Here is a 23,975-nt window from a genome sequence, read left to right as displayed (position 1 = left end):
ATGTCCATCCTGCAGTTGATTGAAATAAAAAAAGCACCATTTTAAAGTTCATATAGAGATAGGTCCCAGAAAGACCAAACTCATCCTACTGTACTTTTATTCTTCAATACCATACTGGAAGAAGACTGAGTCTGGTTGCTAAAGACTTTTGCTTCAGAAACCTTTAGCCATGAGGTTCAGTATGACCTCCTCCAGGTTATTACCCAATTCTTGGAGTGTAAAGTTGCGCTTCAAGGCCATAGACAGTTCTTCTCCTCCTTTGTGATTGATCTGGTTGTTGCGAAGATCCAGCTTCTGCAGAGTCTGGTTGCAGCTGAGTCCATCACAGAACATAGAGAATCCTTCTTCCCACATTCCCAGGTTGTTCCACTCCAGAATCAGGCTAAGAGAAACCCAATAAAATCCATCAACCATCTGTGCGTTACCATGTTATGGGAACAACAGTATCAATTAGTGAGGGCATCAAATAGTTGCTTAGTTGGCCATAGATGTGATATGACAAGTAAAGGCTAAGTTCATCTTTTGGGGAAAAAATAATAAATGAACAAATATCTGCAGGAAAAAAAAAAAAGTGCATTTAATATTTTTTCACACATGGGCATGGAAAGCATTACACCCATGATCAGTATATCGCAGGTGCAATGTCAGGCTCCTGCAGACTCTCAGTATCGCTATCTGCCCATACCTCCTGTACAGGCAGTTACTGGAGAGCAGGAAGATCAATGAACTACGAGAGCGCTCACCAGCACCCTCACAATTCATTGAGAACTACAAGCCATCGCCGCGGTGGAAGAGGGTACTTGTAGTCTATTCTATTCACTCACAGATTGCTGTGAATGAATGACGTGGATGTGTGTTTAAATTGTGACAGCGGGTGTGGGGAGAAGATTCCCCACCTGCTGTCAGATGGGGAGGACCGTAGGGTCGTGGTTGGGGAAACTGCTGGAGGATGTTACACCCTAAATATGCGCTGCATAAACTGTCGGCGCTATATAAATACTATATAATAATAATAATAAATATGGGTGTAACATGCTCCCAAAGGTGAACTTATCCTTTAACAGAAGAATTTTCCTGAGGCCAAGTCAGACAACCATCTCAGGGGAATGAAAAAAGCAGATGTCTGGGAGGAAAAACTGAGTGGACAGGTTAAAGCGAGTTACTCAACCAGCGTTCTGTGGGACCTTAGAGTTACACTTGGGGTGCCTAGGGGGTCATTTAGCAGTGTCAGTTTTTTTCACTGACCACCAACACAAGGGCTTAAATCTACACACTGACCAATAAAGTTAGGGTACACCATCATTAGGAAACCCGCCCCGAGAAATGGCATGCAGCCATCACTGCACTACATGTAGACAGAAAGCAACTCGACGCATTTCAGCTTGTTTATACCTTCGTTGCCCTCTGAAGAGTGATCCTCAGTGGCATTTTACAGGTGGCTGGAAGGTGTCATGTCACCTCCTCGTTGCCTGTTTTAACCCCATAAAGCAGTGGGTGGGCAACTGTGGTTCTCCAGTTGTTGCAGAGCTACAAGTTCCACCTTGTCTCTGCCTCTGGGAGTAATGGTCAGTCTTCCAATCATGTCTCTGCCTCTGGGAGTCATGTTTGTAACTGTCAGTCTTGTAATGTCTCATGGGACATGTAGTTCCTCAATAGCTGCAGTTGTCAATAACTGCCATAAAGCTAGGTTTTCCTTGCGCCCCATTCACACCACAATGCTGGTGTGATGTGCGGTTCAGGAAAATTCAGACATTCATTTTTCCTCATTGCATCAGATGGTAATGCAGGTCACTGCACCAAAACAGGCAGCAGTGTGGATACTTGAATGGAGTGTAACTTTGTACACTGTCAATAAAGGGGGAATAAAAATAAAAAAACACTGCCCACCCCTTTACCACCTGTCAAACTGGACTAAAGCAGTTTGGCATGCGACTAATGTGACTAGGCCCTTTTTCTATAGCAATACCATCCACAGAAGGTATTTGGATAACAGATTTAAAGGCCATCTCCGGGCAAAACATTTTTTCCCCCATGCAGTGGGGCTGTGCTCATTTTGTTTAGGGGTTAACACAGGGGTTATACTCACTTGATCCTTCAATCCTCTGGAAAAACGGCACTCTCCCATATCCAGCTGTGGACTGTTCGTGATGTTTTCATGTCCAGAGCCAGTGTATGGGCGTCATGACGTCAGGAACAGTCCACTGCACAAGACCGCTGGACCGCAGGGGCCGTAGCTGAAGGGACCGGCGCTGCGAAGGTTGGAGGATTAGGTGGGTATATCTTGGCTTTTCGAACCCCTAGACAAAAACAAGCAGTTAACCCATGCAGTACGGGCACAGCCCCGCTCCATGGGAAAACCTTTTTGTGCCTGGAGTGTAGCTTTAAATAAAGGTGGATCTGCTCGTACCCTTCAGCATCAGCGAATTTATCTTACAAACTTGTTTGCTGTGATTACACATTTGTGTTTTCCCGGCAGGCACTATCCAATTTGGATACCTGCAGTAGTGATCGACCAATATCGGTTTTTCGTTGCCGATACTGATATTTTGGCCATTGCATATCGGTATCGGCTGATATGGGCCGATATTTTTTCGTACATTTAAAAAAAAATTATTTTTTATTTTTATCACTTGACAGGTACTCTTGTGGAGGGATCTGGGGGTCTAAAAGACCCCAAATGCCTCCTCTGCACTTAAAAGCATTCAAAAACGCCAAGTTTGGCTGTTTTGAATGCTGTCATTTTTTTTAATCTGGCGCCGAGTACCCGGAAGTGATGTCATGACATCACTTCATTGCTTATATCTTTAATTTGTACGTATGTGAGTGATATACAATAACATTTGTAAACGGAATTATGCTATGTGACATCATTTTACCCTTACATGAGCAATATTTGGAATATCGGCAATATCGGCCAGTTCCGGGGTCGATACAGATATATCGGCAAAATTCAATATCGGCCCTCGATATATCGGCCTTGCTGATAATCGGTCGATCCCTAATCTGCAGCATGTTTTACTGATACTCTTAGAGGTGCCTCTGTCTTTTCTTGTATTTGCAGTATCATCTGACCCGAAAGGGACCAGATGGTGGCTGCTTTGGAGATTTATTATTGGGGAATATAGTCCCAGGACTGAATTACTATGCTCCCCCTCTATTTTTTGGGGTTTTGAATGTAAGGATAGAAAGAAATAAAACATGGGGGGGCTTGGAACTCTTACCCACTCAATCAAAAACAAAATTTGCTAGACTTAGCATTTAAAACCCTCGTGATCTATGGTATCATATTTACATACCTGGTGATTGAAGAATTTTGCCTCAAGAGCTTCCCAAGGGCTTCGGCACTATCACCGCGTAGATTGTTGCCCTGCAAACGCAAACACAGTTACTCTGAAAAAACTCAAAAAATGAATATTACATAAAACAGGTTCCATTTTTACACTCGTGACAGCCCAACAAATTGTTGTGATGTAAAAGTCTTGCCTACAGTCAAGCATGGTGGTGGGAGTGTCATGGTCTGGGGCTCCATGAGTGTTTCCGGCACTGGGGAGCTACAGTTTTTTGAGGGAACCATGAATGCCAACATGTACTGTGACATACTGAAGCAGAGCATGATCCCCTCCCTTCGGAGACAGGGCCGCAGGGCAGTATTCCAACATGGTAACAACCCCAAACACACCTCTAAGGCGACCACTGCTTTCTTAAAGAAGCTGAGGGTAAAGGCGATGGACTGGCCAAGCATGTCTCCAGACCTAAACCCTATTGAGCATCTGTGGGGCATCCTCAAACGGAAGGTGGAGGAGCGCAAGGTCTCCAACATCCACCAGCTCTCTGAACCTTATGGCGATGCATTATAACAGTTCAGGAGGCTGCTCACCAGCAACTGTTGGGACCCCCAGAGCAGTTTATTGAAAGGATGGGAGCACCACACCAGCTTGTATAGACCTTTTGAAAAATGTTACAATCCAAGTGGTTACATTATCTAGTTCTTAGCATGAATGAAGGGGGATTGCTGAGTCCCCAAAAGGCGTTGGCTGTTACAAAACAGAAATCTTTCAAAAGCTCTATGGTGTGGTGCTCCCATCCTTTCAAACGCCCAACAGATAAAGAATGGGGATTCAGAAGGGATACTCCTTCTAGGGCCAAGATGATGTTTCTTACAGATAAGTTGTTTCATTCTAATCAACCCTTGTCCACCAATAAAAGTGATCCTTTGTTTTATCAATGCAGGGCAAAGTAAAAGGTTTACTTAGCTTCCCTTATAAATTAGTATATACTTACCTTTCTACACTCTCATGCTGCTCCATTTAACCCCTAGGATCCAGGAAAAAAAGCTCTGCATTATCACCAAACCAACATGCCACAGTTTATGCAAGCTAATGGACTCCTTGACCCCAAGTGACAGCTCTGCTTCAATCAGAAGGCCCCTAGTGCTGTCACATGGGAGAGGAGAAGGAGAGGAGTAACTTCTATACACAAAATTGAAAACATTTCAGCTGGAAATTCACTTTGTATCTGTATTTTAAATGCAATTACAAATCAGATATGTAAACTCTCACTCACCTTCATATCCAAGAACTTCACCACGGAGTTTGATCGGAGGCCTTGTAAAATGAGCTTGGCACCTGTCCAGAGAAAGCAGAATTCGAATTACTGATTTACACAAATTTGTATATTAATCCCAAATGTTACTGCCGGTTCACACGGATCCCACTTGTCAGGCGACTTGGTCGCCTGACAAGTAGCTTCCAATGCTGTGCAATGGAACCGTTCTAATCAGAGCGACTCAAGTCGCTCCGACTTAGAAAAAGGTTCCTGCACTACTTTTTTGCAAAGTCGGAGCTACTTGCATTGACTTCTATTATGAGAAGTCGCTGCAAGCCACACTGAAGTCGCGCTGCACGGGCGACTTCATTAGTCGCCCGAAGTCGGGGCGACTTCGAGTTGGATTAGTGTGAACCGACTCTTAAGGATCCGTTAATAAACATCCTCCCTTTCCAAGCTACTAGCTAAAAGCTTTGCGTGGCTCTTGATCCAGGGTGTTATCATTACCTCTAAGTCCAACAAAGAACTAGGATCCAAACAGTGGTTTCTGATCATGTGATCACTATCACAATTAAGTCTTTAGTCAGCAGATGTCACTGCAGCCTAAAGATTGGAGGATACCTCTTTTTTTACTGCAATTTTCAGATACAGTTACAGTACTAAAAAAAAAAAAAAAAATCAAAATTAGACAACTATATTTTGGCCAGCCTATAATAAAAAAAAAATGTTTTTTTATTAAGCCTATATATCAAATAAAAGTCTTATGTGTCCTTTACATTAAAAACATTACATGGCAAATTAGGCAATGAGTTATTGACAAATCACCGATACATACCGTCACTGCGAAAGGATAAACTAAAACCTCTATAATTAGATTTGGATAGAGAGTTGAGGGGTTGGAACCCCTGTTAGGTTTTTATTGCTGTCTATGTCCCCACTCATGAGGTTCACTTTCTCTTTTTTTTGCTGGTGACTATTGTCACTGGTGCAGAAAATGATGGTAAATTCAAAACTCGCAGATTACACCAAAACAAGAGCTGATGGGAAATCTTCCAGTGAGGACACCCATTCCAGTGACCGCTGTTTAGGAAGAGATTTCCACTCACTTCCTGTTTCGTCTCCAGGATAGTACTTGTATCTCCATGTGAGAGGGAAATCTTGGCACTAAGACTCAGGCAGCAACATCAGACCTGAAAGGGGTTTCAATAATTTTGTATTTTTGTTGTATTTTATTTTTAAATACCTTTAGATATACAAGAGAAGACTGTTCCATGCAAAGACTGCTTTAGATTTTGGTAACAGTGGCACCTACCTTCCTCATTGAGCAGGCAGTCACTGAGTATGACGTGGGTAAAGGTCACATCATTCTCCAGAAGAAGACCCAGGACCTGACAGGACTCCAGCGAGAGGATCTGGGTTGATAAATCCAGCCGCATCCGTGCAGAGGCCTCCCTGTGTTCTTGCAGCTCCCGTAGCACTGCGTCCTGAGGCTCTGAGCCCTTCTCCTGGCATATCCGGATATACATCCTCCTCAGTTCATCCATCGTTGGGGTGTTGTGTGGGGCTTCACTGCAAGGCACTTAGTTAAGGGCAGTGGCAGGCGAGAGCAGAGCCTGCAAAAAAAAGAAAGAAAAGAAGAATTAAACATAACGACTTGTCAATGTCCAAGAGCAAGTATATAAAAGTCAAAAATGTTTATTTTTGCTGGCCAGAGTTACAGTTTAATGCAATGCATGTCAATGCATGCAACAGTGTGATACTGCGCTATGATCACAGAGTTTTTGTAATCCCTCTATGTCTATACAGTCATGCTAGGGTCAGAGCTAGAGTTATCCAATTAGTAACAATGTGCTGCTCCCTGCTCATTGAAGAGCTCTAGGTTTGAGTCAACAAGGGGCTTGTCAGACCATTATAGAGACCACTGTTTCCACATATAGAGATCCTTCTCTGCAGCATGCTGGCAGGGGACAGGTCTTTCTACTGGAGCTGTGACTGCTTTCTAAAGTAGACATACTGTAAGGCTCGGTTCACACTGGGGCAGCTTCAAAGTCGCCCAACTCGCCCACCATACAGCGCGCCTTCAGCATGGCTTGCAAAAGACTTCTTCAATATAAGTCAAGGCAAGCAACTGCAAAGACCTGCCAAGTAGTGCATGAACCTTTTTCTAAGTCGGAGCATCTTAAATCGCTCCGATTATAACGGTTCCATTGCACTGAATGAAGCGCGACTTGTCAGACAACTAAGTCGCCCCGGTGTAACCCAAGCCTTAGACATTGAACATTGTTTTGATGAACTTGGAAAGCATTTACCGGATTTAAACTGAATGTTCATTTGGGCCTTCAATCTCAATGGACAAAAATGCTTTGCATACATAAAATCTAAAGAGCTTTAAAGGGTCTCGCACACCAACCGTTTGTCTTTTTCTCTTGATTGTCATCTTTTGTGCATCTTTAAATAAAAAAGTAAAAAAAAATAAAAAGCTTTAAAGGGGAACTAGAATCTAACTGAATTTATTGACACTTAAGCCCCGTACACACGTACCGAATGTCGGCCGAACGATCGGCCGTCTTTTGTACGTTGCTGTCCTGTCGGTTTAAAAGTGCTAAAGACTGCACACGAATTTTGTCGGCCAACAACAGCCGACTGCAGAAGTGATGTCATGTGATGGTTAACTTTCCGTGTGTTTTTTCTTCTCTGAGCATGCCCAGTCTTGCTCATCTGCTGTTAGTCAGCCAAATTCTGTACTGACTGGCGAACAATCAGCCGTTCTGGTGACGGTCAACAAAAATTTTATAGCCTGCACACCCGATTCTGTTCGGCCGAAAAGTCGGAGTCGGTTGTCGGAAGCATCATACTAACAACCCGACAATCGGCTGATCGTTCGGCGGGCCGAATATTTACGGCCGACAATCGCTACGTGTGTACGGGCCTTAATTCTGGGGGTTATTATCACTGCCACTGATACCAACACTAGAAGTATTTATTGCAGTCACTGACGATGCTGGGGGTTAGGGATAGGCTCAGGCGTGTTCAGATCCTAGTCCAAACCCACCTGGGAAATCCCACCAGGAAGCTATCACTGCACACCACCAATCATAGGTAGCGAGACATTCATTGGCCCGCAGCTGCACATGCACACACTGCTCATGATTGGCGGTGTGCAGTGACGGCTTCCTGATGGGATTGCTCAGGTGGGTTGGGACTAGGATCCGAACACACCTGAGCCCATCTCTACTGGGGGTTATTACTGCAGTTATTGGCACCAATGCAGGGGATTATAGTAATCACTGACACCAATGCTGGGAGTTATTTTTGCACTTACTGTTACCAATGATGGAGGTTATTATTACATCCACTGGCACCAATGATGAGGGTTACTAATGCATTCACTGACACAATGCTGGGGATTATTATTGCAATCACTGACACCAAAGTCGAGGATTATTATTGCAATCATTGACACCAATGCTGGGGGTTATTACTGCATCTACTGACACCAATGCTGGAGATCAATATTACAATTCCTGACACCAGGGAAGTTATTACCAATGAAGGAAGTTATTACTTCTTCCACTGGCACCATTGCAATCACTGACACCAATGCTGGGATCATTATTGCAATCAGTGACATCATGCTGGGGATCATTACTGCAATCACTGATGCCAAAGCTGGGGATCATCACTGCAATCACTGACGCCAAAGCTGGGGATCAGCATTGCAATCACTGACGCCAAAGCTGGGGATCAGCATTGCAATCACTGACGCCAAAGCTGGGGATCAGCATTGCAATCACTGACGCCAAAGCTGGGGATCAGCATTGCAATCACTGACGCCCAATGTCTGAGATCAGCATTGCAATCACTAACACCAACGCTGAGGGTTATTACTGCATCCACTGACACCAACTCTGAAGGTTACTATTGCAATCACTGACACCAATACTGGAGGTTTCTATTGCAATCACTGACACCAATACTGGAGGTTTCTATTGCAATCACTGCTGGGGGTTATTACTGCATCCACTGACACCAACTCTGAGGGTTACTATTGCAATCACTGACACCAATACTGGAGGTTTCTATTGCAATCACTGACACCAATACTGGAGGTTACTATTGCAATCACTGCTGGAGGTTATTACTGCATCCACTGACACCAATACTGTGACCATTCCATTTCAGTGGCTGCTGTCTAAGAAGAGATTTCCATTCACTTCCTGTTTTGTCTCCAGGACGGCATAGTACTTCCCCTTGTATCCCCATGGGAGAGGGAAATCTTGGTATTAAAACAAAGGCAGCAAAAGAAAACCTGAAAAGTTTGCAATCACTGACACCAATGCTGGGGGTTATTATTGCAATCACTGACACCAACGCTGGGGGTTATTATTGCAATCACTGACACCAACGCTGGGGGTTATTATTGCTATAACTGACACCAACGCTGGGGGTTATTATTGCAAACACTGACACCAATGCTGGGGGTAATTATTGCAAACACTGACACCAATGCTGGGGGTAATTATTGCAAACACTGACACCAATGCTGGGGGTAATTATTGCAAACACTGACACCAACGCTGGGGGTAATTATGGCAAACACTGACACCAACGCTGGGGGTTATTATTGCAATCACTGACACCAATGCTGGGGGTTATTATTGCAATAACTGACACCAATGCTGGGGGTTATTATTGCAATCACTGACACCAATGCTGGGGGTAATTATTGCAAACACTGACACCAATGCTGGGGGTAATTATTGCAAACACTGACACCAATGCTGGGGGTTATTCGTGCAATCACTGACACCAATGCTGGGAGTAATTATTGCAAAACACTGACACCAACGCTGGGGGTTATTATTGCAATCACTGACACCAACGCTGGGGGTTATTATTGCAGTTACTGACACCAACGCTGGGGGTTATTATTGCAGTTACTGACACCAACGCTGGGGGTTATTATTGCACCCACTGATGATGGGGCTTATTTCACTTCCACTTTCCTTTCTGTGTGCATTGTTGCAATTGCAGAAATTGGGGCACCACCACCCCAAAAATGTGACAAGGCCAAGCTGACTCAACTTCACTCCCTAACAAAGTATCCCTGCACATGAATGTAAAGATTGGCAACTAAGAAGTATGACTCTACAGTCACCAATGTCATTATATATACACATCATAACTTTCATCTCAGGAATAAAAACTTAAATTAACTCTGTGGAGTCACTCACCTCTACCGGTCTTCTCTCCATGTACACACAACTTGTAACCAGGAAGACCTGTCACTGCAAAGCCGCTGGTAGAAAGTTAACATGTCTTCATTGAACACTAAATAGGCGCCATTTTTGTGTGGCCAATGTAACACGAATGAATGAACAGTGTCCTCTGGAAAAATGGCCACCCCCAGAGACTAGAGACTGTATGGAGTTTCGCGCTCTTGTGGTGGAAACTTGGTACGCATGCGCCTTTGTGTGTAGTAAAAGCCAGAGGCCCAGTCAGCCAATCAGAAAGCGAGAGGGGCGTGGTGTAGTTTGTGCGCGGCAGAAGCAATGGAGAGTGAAGAGCAGGCGGCGGCGGGGTTCCGCAAGGCGAGTGGCGGCTGTTACCATGGAGACGGGCGGTGGGGTGGGGAACCATGGGCCTGGTCTGGTATGTAACCCATAGCAACCGATCAGAAAGGAATGGTTTTAGCTAAGGGGTTGCTATGGGTTACAGCATATATAAATATGGGGATCTGGCACATTATGGGAGGAGCCATGCAGTGGTTAGCGACTGATTTGTCGCTGTGCGTTATTTCCAGGGGCGGGCGCAGAGTTTTATCGCGATAGTTGAACAGAGACGCGATATCACATTATTATAATAAGCAGCAATAAAAGATGATGGAGGTTCTAACCCTTCAGGACTGCACAGCACCCCTCTTCAAAGAAATGAGAGGAGGGGGAGGTGTTCTGTAGTCCGGTAGGGGAGAACTGGGCAGTGCAGACAATGTAGCCTCTTCTGCACTGAAATCCCAAACAATGTCAGTCCTGCTTTAAAGTTCTCCCCTGCAGGACTGCACAACACCTCCCCCTTTTGTAAATGAGAAGAGGGGGGAGGTGTTCTGTAGTTAATCCGGGGAAGAACCCAGCAGGGCTGACAGCATTTCCTCTGCTGCGCTGAAATTCCAAGCAGTGCCCTCAGCTCTGCTTGAGTTCTTCTCTGCAGGACTACACACCACCTCCTCCTCTTGGAGATGAGAAGAGGGAGGTGTTCTGTAGTCTAGCAGGAAAGAACTGGGCAGTGCTGACAGCATTTGAGCATTATCTGCACTGAAATCCCAAGTAATGTCAGTTCTCCCCCGAAGGACTAGACAACACCTCCTCTTGGAGATGAGAAGAGGGGGAAGGTGTTCTGTAGTCTAGCAGGAAAGAACCCAGCAGGGCTGACAGCATTTCCTCTGCTGCGCTGAAATACCAAGCAGTGCCCTCAGCTCTGCTTGAGTTCTTCTCTGCAGGACTACACACCACCTCCTCCTCTTGGAAATGAGAAGAGGAGGGAGGTGTTCTGTAGTCTAGCAGGAAAGAACTGGGCAGGGCTGACAGCATTATCTACATTGAAATCCCAAGTATTGTCAGTTCTCCCCCGAAGGACTAGACAACACCTCCTCCTCTTGGAGATGAGTAGAGGTGTTCTGTAGTCTAGAAGGAAAGACCTGGGCAGGGCTGACGGCACTATCTGCGCTGCACTGAAATCCCAAGTAATGTCAGTTCTCCCCCGCTGGACTACACAACACCTCCTCCTCTTTGATACGAGACGATGGGGAGGTGTTCTGTAGTCTAGCAGGAAAGAACTGGGCAGGGCTGACAGCATTATCTGCACTAAAATCCCAAGTAATGTCAGTTCTCCCCCGCAGGACTACACAACACCTCCTCTGAGATGAGAAGAGGGGGAAGGTGTTCTGTAGTCTAGCAGGAAAGAACTGGGTAGGGCTGACAGCATTGCCTCTGCTGCGCTGAAATACCAAGCATTGCCCTCAGCTCTGCTTGAGTTCTTCTCTGCAGGACTACACACCACCTCCTCCTCTTGGAGATGAGTAGAGGTGTTCTGTAGTCTAGCAGGAAAGACCTGGACAGGGCTGACGGCGCTATCTGCGCTGCACTGAAATCCCAAGTAATGTCAGTTCTCTCCCATAAGACAGCACAACACCTCCCCGTCATGGAGATAAGAAGGGGGGAGGTGTTCTGTAGTCTAGTGTGGGGGGGAAACTTGGTAGAACTGACAACACTGCTTCTGCTGCACTGAAATCCCTGCCCATTTCACCTTCTGCTGGACTACAAAACACCTCCAAACAGGTAGTTTTTTTTTTTGTACTTTCTGCTATATAACATTCCCCAAAAAAATGTAAAAATCAAAATTTTTTTACATTTTAGGTCAATTTGTTTTCTGCTACATATTTTTGGTAAAACAAAATCATAATAAGCCTATTTTGATTGGTTTGCGCAAAAGTTATCACATCTACTAACTACGGGAAAGTGTGTCATTTTTTTTATTGTTTCTTTTTCTTTTCTTTCTTTTACTAGTAATGGCGGTGATCTGCGATTTTTTTTTTTTTTTTTTTTTTTTTTTTTTTTTTTCTGCAGGACTGCGACATTGCGGCCAACAAATCGGACCCCTGACTGATATTTATTACACTTTTGGGGTTACCAGTGACATTACTACAGTAATCAGTGCTATAAATATGCACTGTTACTGTAAAAATGACACTGGCAGGGAAGGGGTTAACACTGTTGGTGATCAAGGGGTTAAATGTGAGCCTCATGCTTACTGACGTGTGTGGGGGGAGGGGTGGGTTGTGTGACACAGACAGAAATCGCAGGTTCAGCATAGCTGAATCCTGTGATCTCCTCCTGTCTGTCACTGAGAAGATCCGCCTGGTTATGTAAACAAAGCAGGCGGGTCTTCTTATAGATTCCCTGATGATTGGGGAAAGAAAGGCAGCAATCGCGCACGTGCGCCACCGAAATCACTTTCCCCTCCAGTGACGTAGGTCTACGTGGCTGGACCCAGGGGAGCCGCACATAATATTACTGTGGGCAGTCGGCAAGTGGTTAACGGACAATTGCGCGGTCGTGCAACACTGTACCCAAATAAAATTGATGTCCTTTTTTTACCACAAATAGAGATTTCTTTAGGTGGTATTTGATCACCTCTGCGATTTTTATACTGGGACTGCCACATTGTGGCGGACAGATCGGACCCTTAATGCCCCATACACACGTGCAGATTATCTGCAGACTTTTGTCTGCAGACATATAATATGAGGTCAAACCTAAACACTTTCAATTTGTATGCAATTCGGCAGGCCCTTGCACTACATAGAAAAGGTAAGTCTGCAGATAATCTGCACGTGTGTATGGGGCATTAACTGACACTAAGTGACACTAATGCAGAGATCAGTGCTAAAAAAAAAAAAGCACTGTCACTGTACTAACGACACTGGCAGGGAAGGAGTTAACATCAGGGGCAATCAAAGGGTTAAGTGTGTCCCTAGGGGGTGCTTTCTAACTGTGTGGGGGTTGCTCTGATTGGGGAAAGGCAGAGACTTATCAGGAACACAGGATCTCCATCTTGTCCCCTTGCAGAACGTTGATCCGCCTTGTGTGCATAGGTCATAATCAGATCACCATTCTGGCTCTCTGGGGATGATCGCAGGTGGCCGGCGGACATCGGATCCGCGGGATCGGTCGATTGACATACCCACTAGCCAATCACGGCACGATCTTGCTTCCAGGGGCGCAATGGCACCATCTAGAGGCTGTTGAAAGAAACGACAAAAAAAAAAATTATTTTAAGCAACAACAGAAAAAGGCTTAGGCATGAAGAGGTTAAACTGATCTGATCATCCCTTTGATCTCTGAAAGAAGAAGAACAATGTTTCTTTTTATCTCTCAGTGCTGAGTGGCTGTTTTTTTTTTTTTTTTCCTTTCTTTGATAGCTCTGAGCAAGAGAACTACTCTGCACTGTTACATGAATCGTGGCAATGCTGAAGTAAGATTGTAAGGGGGGGTTAAATCGAAATCGCAATTTATTATTTTTTTTTTTTTTACAATTAATCGTGCAGCTCTAGTTTTTAGCAGTTTTATATTTACTAAAATAATTACACTTTTGTGTTCTGTGGGAGACCAGATATAGCAAATGCAGGCTCCTGGGTTTAGTAACACTTTAAGCTTTGAACATTCTGGCCGTGAAACGGTTAAATTACCTTTTTGCAAACTGCTTTTTCTCAAAGGTTGTGTCTCTCTTTTTTTTTTTTTTTTTTTTTTTTTTAAACTCTAAATATCCTGACAAGCATTACCCATCCTTATTACAGGACCTTGTCTCCAAATTGCTGCATTTGTATGTGGAGGATGGCAAGACGAAAGGTAAGTGACAAGATTCAGACATAGATGGGGGAGATTTACTAAAACTGGAGAGTGCAAAATCTGGTGCAGCTCTGTATAGTAACCAATCAGCTTCCAGGTTTTTTGTCAAAGCTTAAATAAACAAGCTGAAGTTAGAAGCTGATTGGCTACTGGAGAGAGCACATGGAGGCAGATCACACAAAACCCAACGTGTGGGTGTTTATTGAGGACAGGGAGAACACAGAAGGGGTAACAAGACTCAGTACAACAAAATAGTCCACTGGGTAGAAATGCAACACCACACAGTCTACCTAGGGTACAGACCTGAGTATTGTGTATATACAGCACACAGGGCAGAGATCCGGGCACAGAGGGTTAAGTCCAGCACACAGGGCAGAGATCTGGCCAGAGAGGGTTAAGTCCAGCACAGAGGGTCCTGTCCAGCACATAGAGCAGAGATCCGGGCACAGAAGGGTTAAGTCCAGCACACAGGGCAGAGAGAGTTAAGTACAGCACACAGGGCAGAGATCTGGGCAGGGTATGTCACGGCACTTGCAAGTTGAGCACACAGGGATCGCAGAGATCCGGGCACAGAAGGGTTAAGTCCAGCACACAGGGCAGAGATCCGGGCACAGAAGGGTTAAGTACAGCACACAGGGCATAGATATGGGCAGAGAGGGTTAGGTACAGCACAGAGGGTAAGTCCAGCACACAGGGCAGAGAGTCCTGGGCAGAGAGGGTTAAATACAGCAAACAGGGCAGAGATCCAGGCAGAGAGGGTTAAGTCCAGCAGGCAGGGCACAGAGGGTTAAGTCCAGCACACAAAGCAGAGATCCAAGTAGGTTATGGCACGGCACTGGTAATTTGAGCATACAGGGCAGAGATCTGGGCACAGAAGGGTTAAGTACAGCACACAGGACAGAGATCCGGGCACAGAGGGTTAAGTCCAGCACACAGGGTAGAGAGTGCTGGTCAGAGAGGGTTAAGTACAGCACACAGGGCAGAGATCCGGGCAGGGTATGGCACGCCACTGGCAAGTCCAGCACACAGGGCAGAGATCCGGGCACAGAAGGGTTAAGTCCAGCACACAGGGCAGAGATCCGGGCACAGAAGGGTTAAGTCCAGCACACAGGGCAGAGATCCGGGCACAGAAGGGTTAAGTGCAGCACACAGGGCAGAGACTCCTGGGCACAGAGGGTTAAGTCCAGCGCACAGGGCAGAGATCCGGGCAGGGTATGGCACGGCACTGACAATTTTAGCACACAGGGACAGTTGGGAATTGACTTGTGGTCTGCACACGCACACATCTCTGGTTCTTCCTACCTTCTGGACTGAGTGGCGTTTATATATGAGCGCCATTTAGTTTAGTAATACTCTGCACCCAGGCTGAGTAATCATACCATCCCCCCCCCCCCCCCACCCAGGGCCGGCTTGATGACCACCAGTGCTAAGAAGTGGGTTGAAGTGCGCTGGCCGCCATTATTTAATTTAGGAGACTGAGGACATCTTGCGGTGAGAAAGGGACAGCTGAAGGTCCGTATTATGGCAGGAAAGAAGTACTAAGGTGCATCCGTCTCAGGGGGCGGGTCCATGACTGCATAGGCTCAGAAGAAGTGGGTAGAATCGCGCAGGCTGTCATTCAACCCAGGAGAGTGGGGACATCTTGTGGTGGTAAAGAAGTACTACAAGGTACAGCTGAAGGTGATTATTGTGGCAGGAAAGAAGTACTCAGGTACAACACAGGGGTTGGGGTCAATGATAGCCTGTGCTCAGAGGAAGTGGGTGGAATTATGCTGGCCATTATTCAACCCAGAAGACTGAGGACATCTTGTGGTGAGAAGGAAGTAGCCCTTAAGGGACAGCTGAATTATCAAGATTGGTGAAGCTCCAGGATCAGGATGACAATCTCAGGAACTCCTAAAAATGAATGCCCTTCTCCGGGATTACTGACTTATCCCATGTAGTACTTATGCCACAAATCCGAAATCCGGTAATGCCTTGCGAAGGTATTGAAGCTCGACCATTTCGCTGTCCTGCAGATCTGCTCCGGTGTTGCCCCGGCCCTTTCTGTGCTTGAGGATGCCCAAGCTCTGGTTGAGTGGGCTTTGATTCCGCTCGGTGGGGCAAGGCTTACAGCTTGGTAGGCTGTCTGAATAGCAAGCTTTATCCATCTGGCTATCGTACTTTTCAAGGTCTGTTTTTCCCTTGTTGACTCCTGCGTGGAGAACGAATAGTGTGGTCGTTTTTCGCTAATCCTTACTCCTCTCAAGGGAAGCTATTCGAATTTTCCTTACATCTAGCTTGTTGAAAGTATCCTTGCTATCCATTAAACTTGGAAGGGAGGAGATAACCACATCCGGTGTTCTGTGGAACGTTGAAGAGACATTAGGTGGAAAAGCTGGGTCTGGGGTGAGGATTATTTTATCCGTCTAAATCAGACCATAAGGTTCTATCATAGATGGAGCTTGTATTTCGCTGACACAAGCGCCACTGGGAGTACTGTTTTTAGTGTAAGGTATTTATCTGAGTATTCTTCCAATGGTTCAAAGGGTGCAGAGAGGAATCCTTTAGGTACCGTGGAGAGGTCCCATGTCGGGGTTCTGGTGACCTTCATAGGTCTGGCTCTTTTTAACGAGAGAAGGAATCTTCTTATGAGGGGGGTCTTCTGCCAGCCTAAAATCTAGGCAGGAAAACAGGGCCGCCACTTGGACCTTCAAGGTGTATGGGAAATGCTCTTGTCTGCTCCTTCCTGCAAGAAATCTAAGATTGTTGGAATAGTCCCCTTGTCGGGGACTCCTTTGCTCCTGTACCAGATGACAAACTTTTTTCTCACTTTCTTGTAGATGGCTCTGGTTATGGGTTTTCTGCTGGCTAAAATGGTGTCTATCACCTTGTTTGACAGACCCTTCCTTAACCTTTCAGGAACCAGGCCGAGAGCTTCATGACCTTGTGGTTCGGGTGCTTGATGTTAGGCGGTCTGGAAGCGTGAGATATGGCCAAACACTGAGGTTTTTCAATTGACTGAACCATGGTCTCTGGGGCCAATGGGGTGCAAGAAGTATCGCTATTGCCCTTTTGCCCTTTTCTTCCCTGGTCTTTTGTACTACCTTTTGGTATTAGGGCAGATGGAGGGACTGCATAACACAGCTGGTGTGCACAATTTTGGTTGATCGTGTCTACACCGAAGTTTCCATCTGTGGGGTCAGGGAGAAGAATTTTGGGAGTTTATGTTTGACGCAAACAGATCCACCTCAGGCACCCCCCAGGTTTGATTGGTCCACAAGAAGGACCAGAAGAAGTCTGCCAGCGTGTTGTTGGTTCACTTCAGATGGATTGGGGAGATGGATCTGATGTTTCTCTCGGCCCAAGACAGTGTCGTTTCTGTCAGTCTCATTAGACAAGTCAGTTTTGTTCCCCCTTGTCTGTTCAGGTATTCCACCATTGTGGTGTCTGATTGAACCTAAGTGGGGTCCCCCAGGGATCAGTCCTGGGACCAATCTTGTTCAATTTATTCATTAATAGCATTGAGGACGGGATCAGTAGCTCAATATCAGTTTTTGCGGATGACACAAAATTGGGCAGGGCAATAACTTCACAAAATAAGGCAGATATCTTACAGAATGACCTGAACCAAATAACAGAGTGGGCAACGACATGGCAAATGAGGTTTAATGTGGAGAAGTGTAAGGTTTTGCACTTGGGGGGCTAAAAGCATGAAAGCACAATACACTTTAGGGGGGAACCTTTGGGGGAATCAAAAATGGGGAAAGATCTGGGAGTCTTAGTGGAGGATAGACTAAGCAATAGCATGCAATGTCAAGCGGCAGCTGCCAAGTCCGGCAGAATATCAGCATGCATAAGGAAGGGGATGTATTCCAGAGATAAGACTATAATTCTTCCACTTTATAAAACTCTGATCCGAGCGCATCTGGAGTACTCTGTCCATTTCTGGTCGCCATTCCTCAGAAGGGATGTGTTGGAGCTGGAGAGAGTCCAGAGAAGGGCAACTAGAATGATAAGGGGATTGGAGGACCTTAATTATGAGGAGCGTTTACAATTGCTTTATTTATTCTCCCTGGAGAAGAGACGCCTGAGAGGGGACATGATAGCAATTTACAAATACCTCAATGGTGATCTCAGCATAGAAAAAAAAACGATTCAGTCGCAAGGATTGCATGAGGACATACAATGCGATTAGAGGAGAAGCCTTTTAACATCAGGCAACGTGGAGGGTTCTTTACTGTTAGGGCTACAAGATTGTGGAATTCTCTACCACAAGAAGTAGCTACTACGGGAAGTATGGCTACTTTCAAAAGACTCTTAGACGTACATCTCAAGGATCAGAACATTCAGGGCTATGTGAGATGATTACGGCCACACACACCTACACAGGTTGAACTGGATGGACTGTTGTCTTTATTCAACCACAACTATTATGTAACTATGTAACCAGGACATCTTTGTCCTGAATGGCCGGTTGAAATGCTCTTAGCGCCTCCTCTAGGGCTTTTAATTTCTCTCATATTTGAGGAGGCTTAGGACCAATGGGGGTTCCATTTTCCTTGTACGCAACGATCTGCCATATGCGCTCCCCATCCCAAAGTGCTAGCATCCGTAGTGATCCGCACTGGATCGGACTGCGTCCATCTGCGTCCCTTAAGTTAAATCAGTGGGTTGAGCCACCACTGGAGCGTTCTTTTGATTGAACAAGGAACCAAAATATTAAGTCTCTAGGGATAATGGGTTGCCATCCACCGGACCAGGATGTGATATTTTTTTTTTTTTTTTTTTTTTTAGAGGCTTCATATGGAGCTGTGCCCAGGCGATGGCCGGAATTGAGGACGTCATTAGTCCCAACACTGTCATGCCCCGTCTGATGGTCATTAATTTAGCCTCTATCTGAGATACTATCGCCTCCTTGATTTCCTCTGCCTTTTCCTCCGATAGGAAAATCTTTGTTGTTTTGGAATCTAGTATGTAGTCCATGTATATGACTCTCTGGCTTGGAGTTAATTGGGATTTTTCTTTGTTCACAATCCATCCTAGGCTTTGTAGGAAAGAGATGCTTTTGTGCAGATTGGCTTCCAGGCTGTCTTTTGATTCAGCGAAGAACTGTAGATCATCTAGATATGGCACCACGCCTATGGCTTACTGTCTTAGGTTTTTCAGGGCTTCTGCCATTATGTTTGAGAAAATCCTGGGTGCCCAAGAGATGCCGAAAGGTAGAGCTGTGTACTGCATATGTAGAGTGATAGACGAGCCTTGGACCGCAAATCTTTAAAGCAGTGTTCCAGCTGTGGAAAAAGGAAGAAAGAAAAGAAAAATCGAAAGATACATTGCGATCTTTATGTTCTACAGCAGGGGTGTCAAACTCAATTTGATTGCGGGCCGCATCATCATTATGGTTGCCCTCAAAGGGCCAGTTATATCTGTAGGATTAGATGTTCAGAGCACCTCCACGCCCCCTTACATCCTTACATGAGATGTCAAGAACCCCCCCCCCCCACCATCAGAAATCAAGAGTCGCCCACCCTTCCTTGCATCACAATGCACCCCTTTACCTTGTGCTGCTGCCAGGAAGAAGATGCGGGTGGATCTGGGAAGAAGAAAATGCAGGGTCTGGAGAAGAACCAGAAGAGAGGGCTGGAGTCGGCTTCCAGAGTGCTGAATGCTGAGGCCAGGTAAGGCAAAGGCAAGGTGGTGTATTGGCTGCACAAAGAGGTGCAGGATCTTTAGGAGGAGTTCTGCCCTCCTCTCTGCTGTGGACTGCTGAGAAGGGGGGAAGGCAAAGACTAGCCTTTCTGCAGTTGCACCTAGGAGTGCAGGATCTTGCAAAGGAGTTCTGTCCTCTCTGCTGCTGACTACAGATACAAGGTGAGGGCTGAGACGGGGGGGGGGGGGGGTGCCGCAGCTGCAGGAGAGGTGCGAGGTCTACATGAAATGGCCTAGGGAGCCGCATTCGGCCCGTGGGCCTTGTGTTTGACACCTGTGTTCTACAGTTTCTTTCTTTATAAAGGTATACTACAATCGACAAGTGCAATTTGTGGCTATATGTCCTAGTTGTGTGTTGAAGAAAGTGGTTTCAGAAAGATTAACTTGTTACCAAAGCGACGACTGCTGTTCTATGTCTTTTGCTCTGTACTTGAGTAGTTACATTACATAACCCAACCTTTTTCAACCAGTGTGCCTTCTGGGTTCTTCAGGGGTGCCTTGGCAAAATGGCTAAAAATGGCAACAAATTGCCACAGGTTTTTACTTTGTAGAATTACAACTCTGGGCACTGTGCTGGTCAAGCCACTAGCACCCTGACAACCCTGGGCACTGTGCAGGTTCAGCGACTGGCACCCTGACAACCCTTAGCACTGTGTGGGTCCAGCCACTGGCACCCTGACAACCCTTGGCACGGTGCGGGTCCAGCGAATGGCACCCCGACAACCCTTGGCACTGTGTAGGTCCAGCCACTGGCACCCTGACAACCCTTGGTACTGTGCGGGTCAAGCCACTGGCAACCCTGGGCACTGTGCGGGTCAAGCCACTGACACCCTGACAACCAGTGACATCACTGGTTGATAAGGAGAATGAGGGTGCTTGCACAGCATCCTTATTTACTCCTCCTCATGCCTTCTCCATCAGCACTGGGGTCAAATTAGCAAATAGAAGAGAAACTGAGGGAGAAGAGAAACCCCAGAACACTAGTCCATACCAATTTGCAATAGTGGAGGAATAAATCACTTCTAATGTTAGATTGCCCATCTGTATGGATGTTGCTGTTATGTAAAACTATTCGTTTTAGTTTTTATTTTTTATTTATTTTTTTACATTTTTAGAATAGGGTGCCTCGAGATTTGTGCAGAATTCTTAAGGGTGCCACAACTGAAAGAAGGTTGAGAAACACTGAGATAACCGCTTATCTGTATTTTGATATGTAATCCACCTCGTGGATATTATATACTGTTAGAAACTAAAGTTGGAATCTCTTGCAAAGAGAAATATAAAAGCAATTGGAATAACAGCAAAATGTAATCTCTTTTTACTTTTTTTTTTTTTTTTTGTATTGAGAAAACCTTTAATAAAAACATTGATACACAAAAAAAAAAAAAACACGTTTATCTCAATGCTACACCTGTCCCCTCACACACCGGCTCTGAGCTCGCGGACTCCCCGATCACATGACCACCGATTTCTCGGTCAGCTCTGAGTAGACTGTCAGTCACCATTCTCCACTCTACCCCTACAGTGTTCACTGGAACGCCAGGCCAGAGAGGGGGCGGGTGCAGCTGGCTTCGGCTCTCAGCAATGCGCTTGAACCAATCAAGTAGCTGGGTGAATCTCGGAAATATTGTCAGGATCCTTACAGAGACTGGATTGGTTCTGTGACGTCAGCCAACGGCGGACTTTAGACCGCTGTCGGCTGATTGTGGGTCAAAGACGAGCAAAAGTATTTGCCCACTTCTTTGTCCCACAAGAGATGTAGAGGCAAAAAAATCTTTGACCATATTTTATTTTTTTATGTTCAATCTAAATTTATTGAAAAATAATACAAAATATCAAAAGTCAAGACATAGGTCCCAACAATCTGGGGCGGGTAGAAAAAAAAAAGCAGTAGTTTAACAACAGACAAATAGGAATTATTGTACTACAGAATATACCGGAGAAATTTGCCCACCCACAAATATATGTGACATTTAGCCAATTTAATGTTTTAATCAATAAATGTCTTCTTTCTTCTTCTTTTTTTTTTTTTTTTTTATTTCTCTTCTTACTTCATCCCTTTTCTCTTCTTCCTTTATCTCTTCTTCTTTCTTTTATTTTTCTCTTCTTTCTGCTTTCTTTCGTTTTCCTCTTCTTCTTTCTTCTTTTTTTTTTTTTCTCCTTTTTTTTTCTTTTTTTTTTTTTCCTTCTTCTCCTTTTTTTTTTTTTTTTTTTCTCCTTTTTTATTTTTCTCTTCTTTTATTTTCTTTCTCCCCTTTTTTTTTTTTTCCCCAGTTGGTTCCGACGCCTTATTAGTAATGGCTGAGTTTCTGAAAATATTTGTCCATGGTAAGATGAACTTTAATCCATAGCATTTTTTTTTTTTTTTTTGTTAATAAAAAGTTGTTTAATCTCATGTCATTGGTAGCAATTTAAGGTGGGTAAGTGGGCGGGGCTGGCTCATATGGGATGATTGACAGCTGAAGACCCACCCACATCATGAAAACTAAGGCTGGCCATACACTATACAATTTTCTTATTCAATTTCCTTTAGATTTACCTTAAACTATGTAGTGCAAGGGCCTGCCTGACTGCATACAAATTAAAAGTGTTTAGGTTTGACCCTATATTACATGGTTTTGGTAAATCTAAAGGAAAGTTGAACAAGAAAATTGTATAGTGTATGGCCAGCCTAAGACTGGCACTTTTCTTGGCTGCAGTCATACAGGAGGATCTAAAATCCTCATTCCAGCCCCAGAAAAATGGTCTTCTCATGATTCCATTGAAAGCATTTTGTTATATCTATGCGATAAGTGTAAAAATATGTTCATCCTGCCAGCAATTTTATGATCTGACAATTTCCTATGCTTTCCGCCTCCACTGCACTCTTATCGACTACATTGTTTCCAGTTCACTTTGTGGACTACAGAACACCTTCCTCTCAATGTTAGAGAGGTAGAATATAAGCTTTTTTTTACAGCATGTTGGTTTTTGATAGAGGACAGGGGAGTTAGACCCTTTTCTATACAGTAAAACCTTGGATTGGGAGCATAATTAGTTCCGGTAACATGCTTGTAATCCAAAGCACTCGTATATCAAAGCAAATTTCCCAATAATAAATGATAGAAACTCTGATGATTCGTTCCACAACCATTTATTCATAAGTCCTTCAGTTTTATAGTCAATGATAAAAAAAAAAAAAAAAAAAAAAGGATTATAGCAATATGATAGGTTGTGTAACCATAAAATGTCCATCCACAAGGGGATTAGAAACAAAATCCAGCAGGAGCTACAGAGTATAAAAGAGAAGAGAGGGCGCCTCTAAGTGTAGCAATATGATTACATTTAATGAAGGATCAACATTTAGCAACTCGCATGGTTGATGATTAAAACTGGCACATTTAAGTATGCAGGAATCCAGGGTAAAGCTGTCCACATAGACCTTCCTCCACACCGCCCTGCTGGTATGCTGATGCCTTCCTCACCTCAACCTGATAGAGCACAGTCTGTGAGCCAGGCCTTCTCATCCACATCAGTACCTGACCTCACAAATGGGCTTCTGGAAGAATGGTCAAACATTCCCATAGACACACTCCTAAACCTTGTGGACAGTCTTCCATAGAAGAGTTGAAGCTGTTATAGCTGCAAAGGGTGGGCCAACTCAATATTGAACCCTACAGACTAAAATTGGGATGCCATTAAAGTTCATGTGTGTGTAAATGCAGGCATACACTATATTGTATGTTGGGCGGTCCTAAAGGGCTTAATGTGATGGTGCCTGGAAATGTAATAGTGAATAATCAGCTTTGTTGCATTTTCCATAACTGCAGAGGCAGCGGCTCGTGCGGCCCGTCAGGCCAAGTCAGAAGATTTGCAGGTGGTGGATATCGAGCATGTGGAGAAGATTCTTCCACAATTGGTGAGACATTACACAGAATCCATTGAGGTTTCAGACAATTTTGTAGCCAATATTTATTATTCTGTTCTCTTTTTTAGCTACTGGACTTCTAGATAAAAATTCTGGAGGAAAATATTCCACAGTCTGCTTCCACCAACCGTACAGAATGAATGTCTCTGCTGTCACCAAAGGGGTTCTCCGCCAGTTTAGTCTGGCTATAAATGTTTTAATTTCTATTGTTTTTGTATGCAAGCACACAATGGCAACAGTTACAGCTACAATAAAAGAAAAAAAACTGTAATAAAAAAGGAAAAACCGACTCCCTGGTTCTTTATAACTCCACATATATGTGAGAGCCGACTAAAGAAGATGGGGTTGATACTCAAAAAGGGTGCCTCTTGGCTACCATGGACATTCCTTGGAGGGGTTCTCCAACCAACCTTGGGTTTTCTGTTTTT

General features: G+C 44.7%; 2 protein-coding genes across 2 annotated transcripts in view; one reads left to right on the top strand and one right to left on the bottom strand.

The window, feature by feature from the left end:
* LRRC45 (leucine rich repeat containing 45) overlaps window positions 1-9,867 on the bottom strand; it is a 36,127-nt gene extending 26,260 nt beyond the window's left edge. Inside the window, exons 1-5 of the mRNA XM_082271192.1 lie at window positions 9,780-9,867; window positions 5,858-6,158; window positions 4,564-4,625; window positions 3,297-3,367; window positions 204-382 (exon numbers count right to left, since the gene is read on the bottom strand). Of these exons, the coding sequence (XP_082127318.1) occupies window positions 204-382; window positions 3,297-3,367; window positions 4,564-4,625; window positions 5,858-6,089 (544 nt within the window). The 5' untranslated portion in view covers window positions 6,090-6,158; window positions 9,780-9,867. The remainder of the gene's footprint in view (window positions 1-203; window positions 383-3,296; window positions 3,368-4,563; window positions 4,626-5,857; window positions 6,159-9,779) is intronic.
* A 230-nt stretch (window positions 9,868-10,097) lies between these two features.
* On the top strand, window positions 10,098-23,657 carry CENPX (centromere protein X). The gene is made up of 5 exons (XM_082273027.1): window positions 10,098-10,173; window positions 13,898-13,949; window positions 21,915-21,968; window positions 23,450-23,538; window positions 23,616-23,657. Exons 1-5 carry the CDS (start codon window positions 10,156-10,158, stop codon window positions 23,628-23,630), a joined length of 228 nt encoding a protein of 75 aa, XP_082129153.1. The 5' UTR covers window positions 10,098-10,155; the 3' UTR covers window positions 23,631-23,657.
* Window positions 23,658-23,975: the final 318 nt, after the last annotated feature.

This window comes from Pelophylax lessonae, assembly GCF_965119305.1.
Source record: "Pelophylax lessonae genome assembly, chromosome: 11".
Classification (NCBI taxonomy): Eukaryota; Metazoa; Chordata; class Amphibia; order Anura; family Ranidae; genus Pelophylax; species Pelophylax lessonae.
This window is presented reverse-complemented; position numbering and strand designations above follow the sequence as displayed.

Excerpts from the sequence above, each read along its gene's own strand:
- CENPX (XM_082273027.1), top strand. Across the intron at positions 13,950-21,914 it reads GGAGGATGGCAAGACGAAAG|TTGGTTCCGACGCCTTATTA; the intron begins GTAAGTGACAAG and ends TTTTTTCCCCAG. Across the intron at positions 21,969-23,449 it reads TCTGAAAATATTTGTCCATG|AGGCAGCGGCTCGTGCGGCC; the intron begins GTAAGATGAACT and ends CCATAACTGCAG.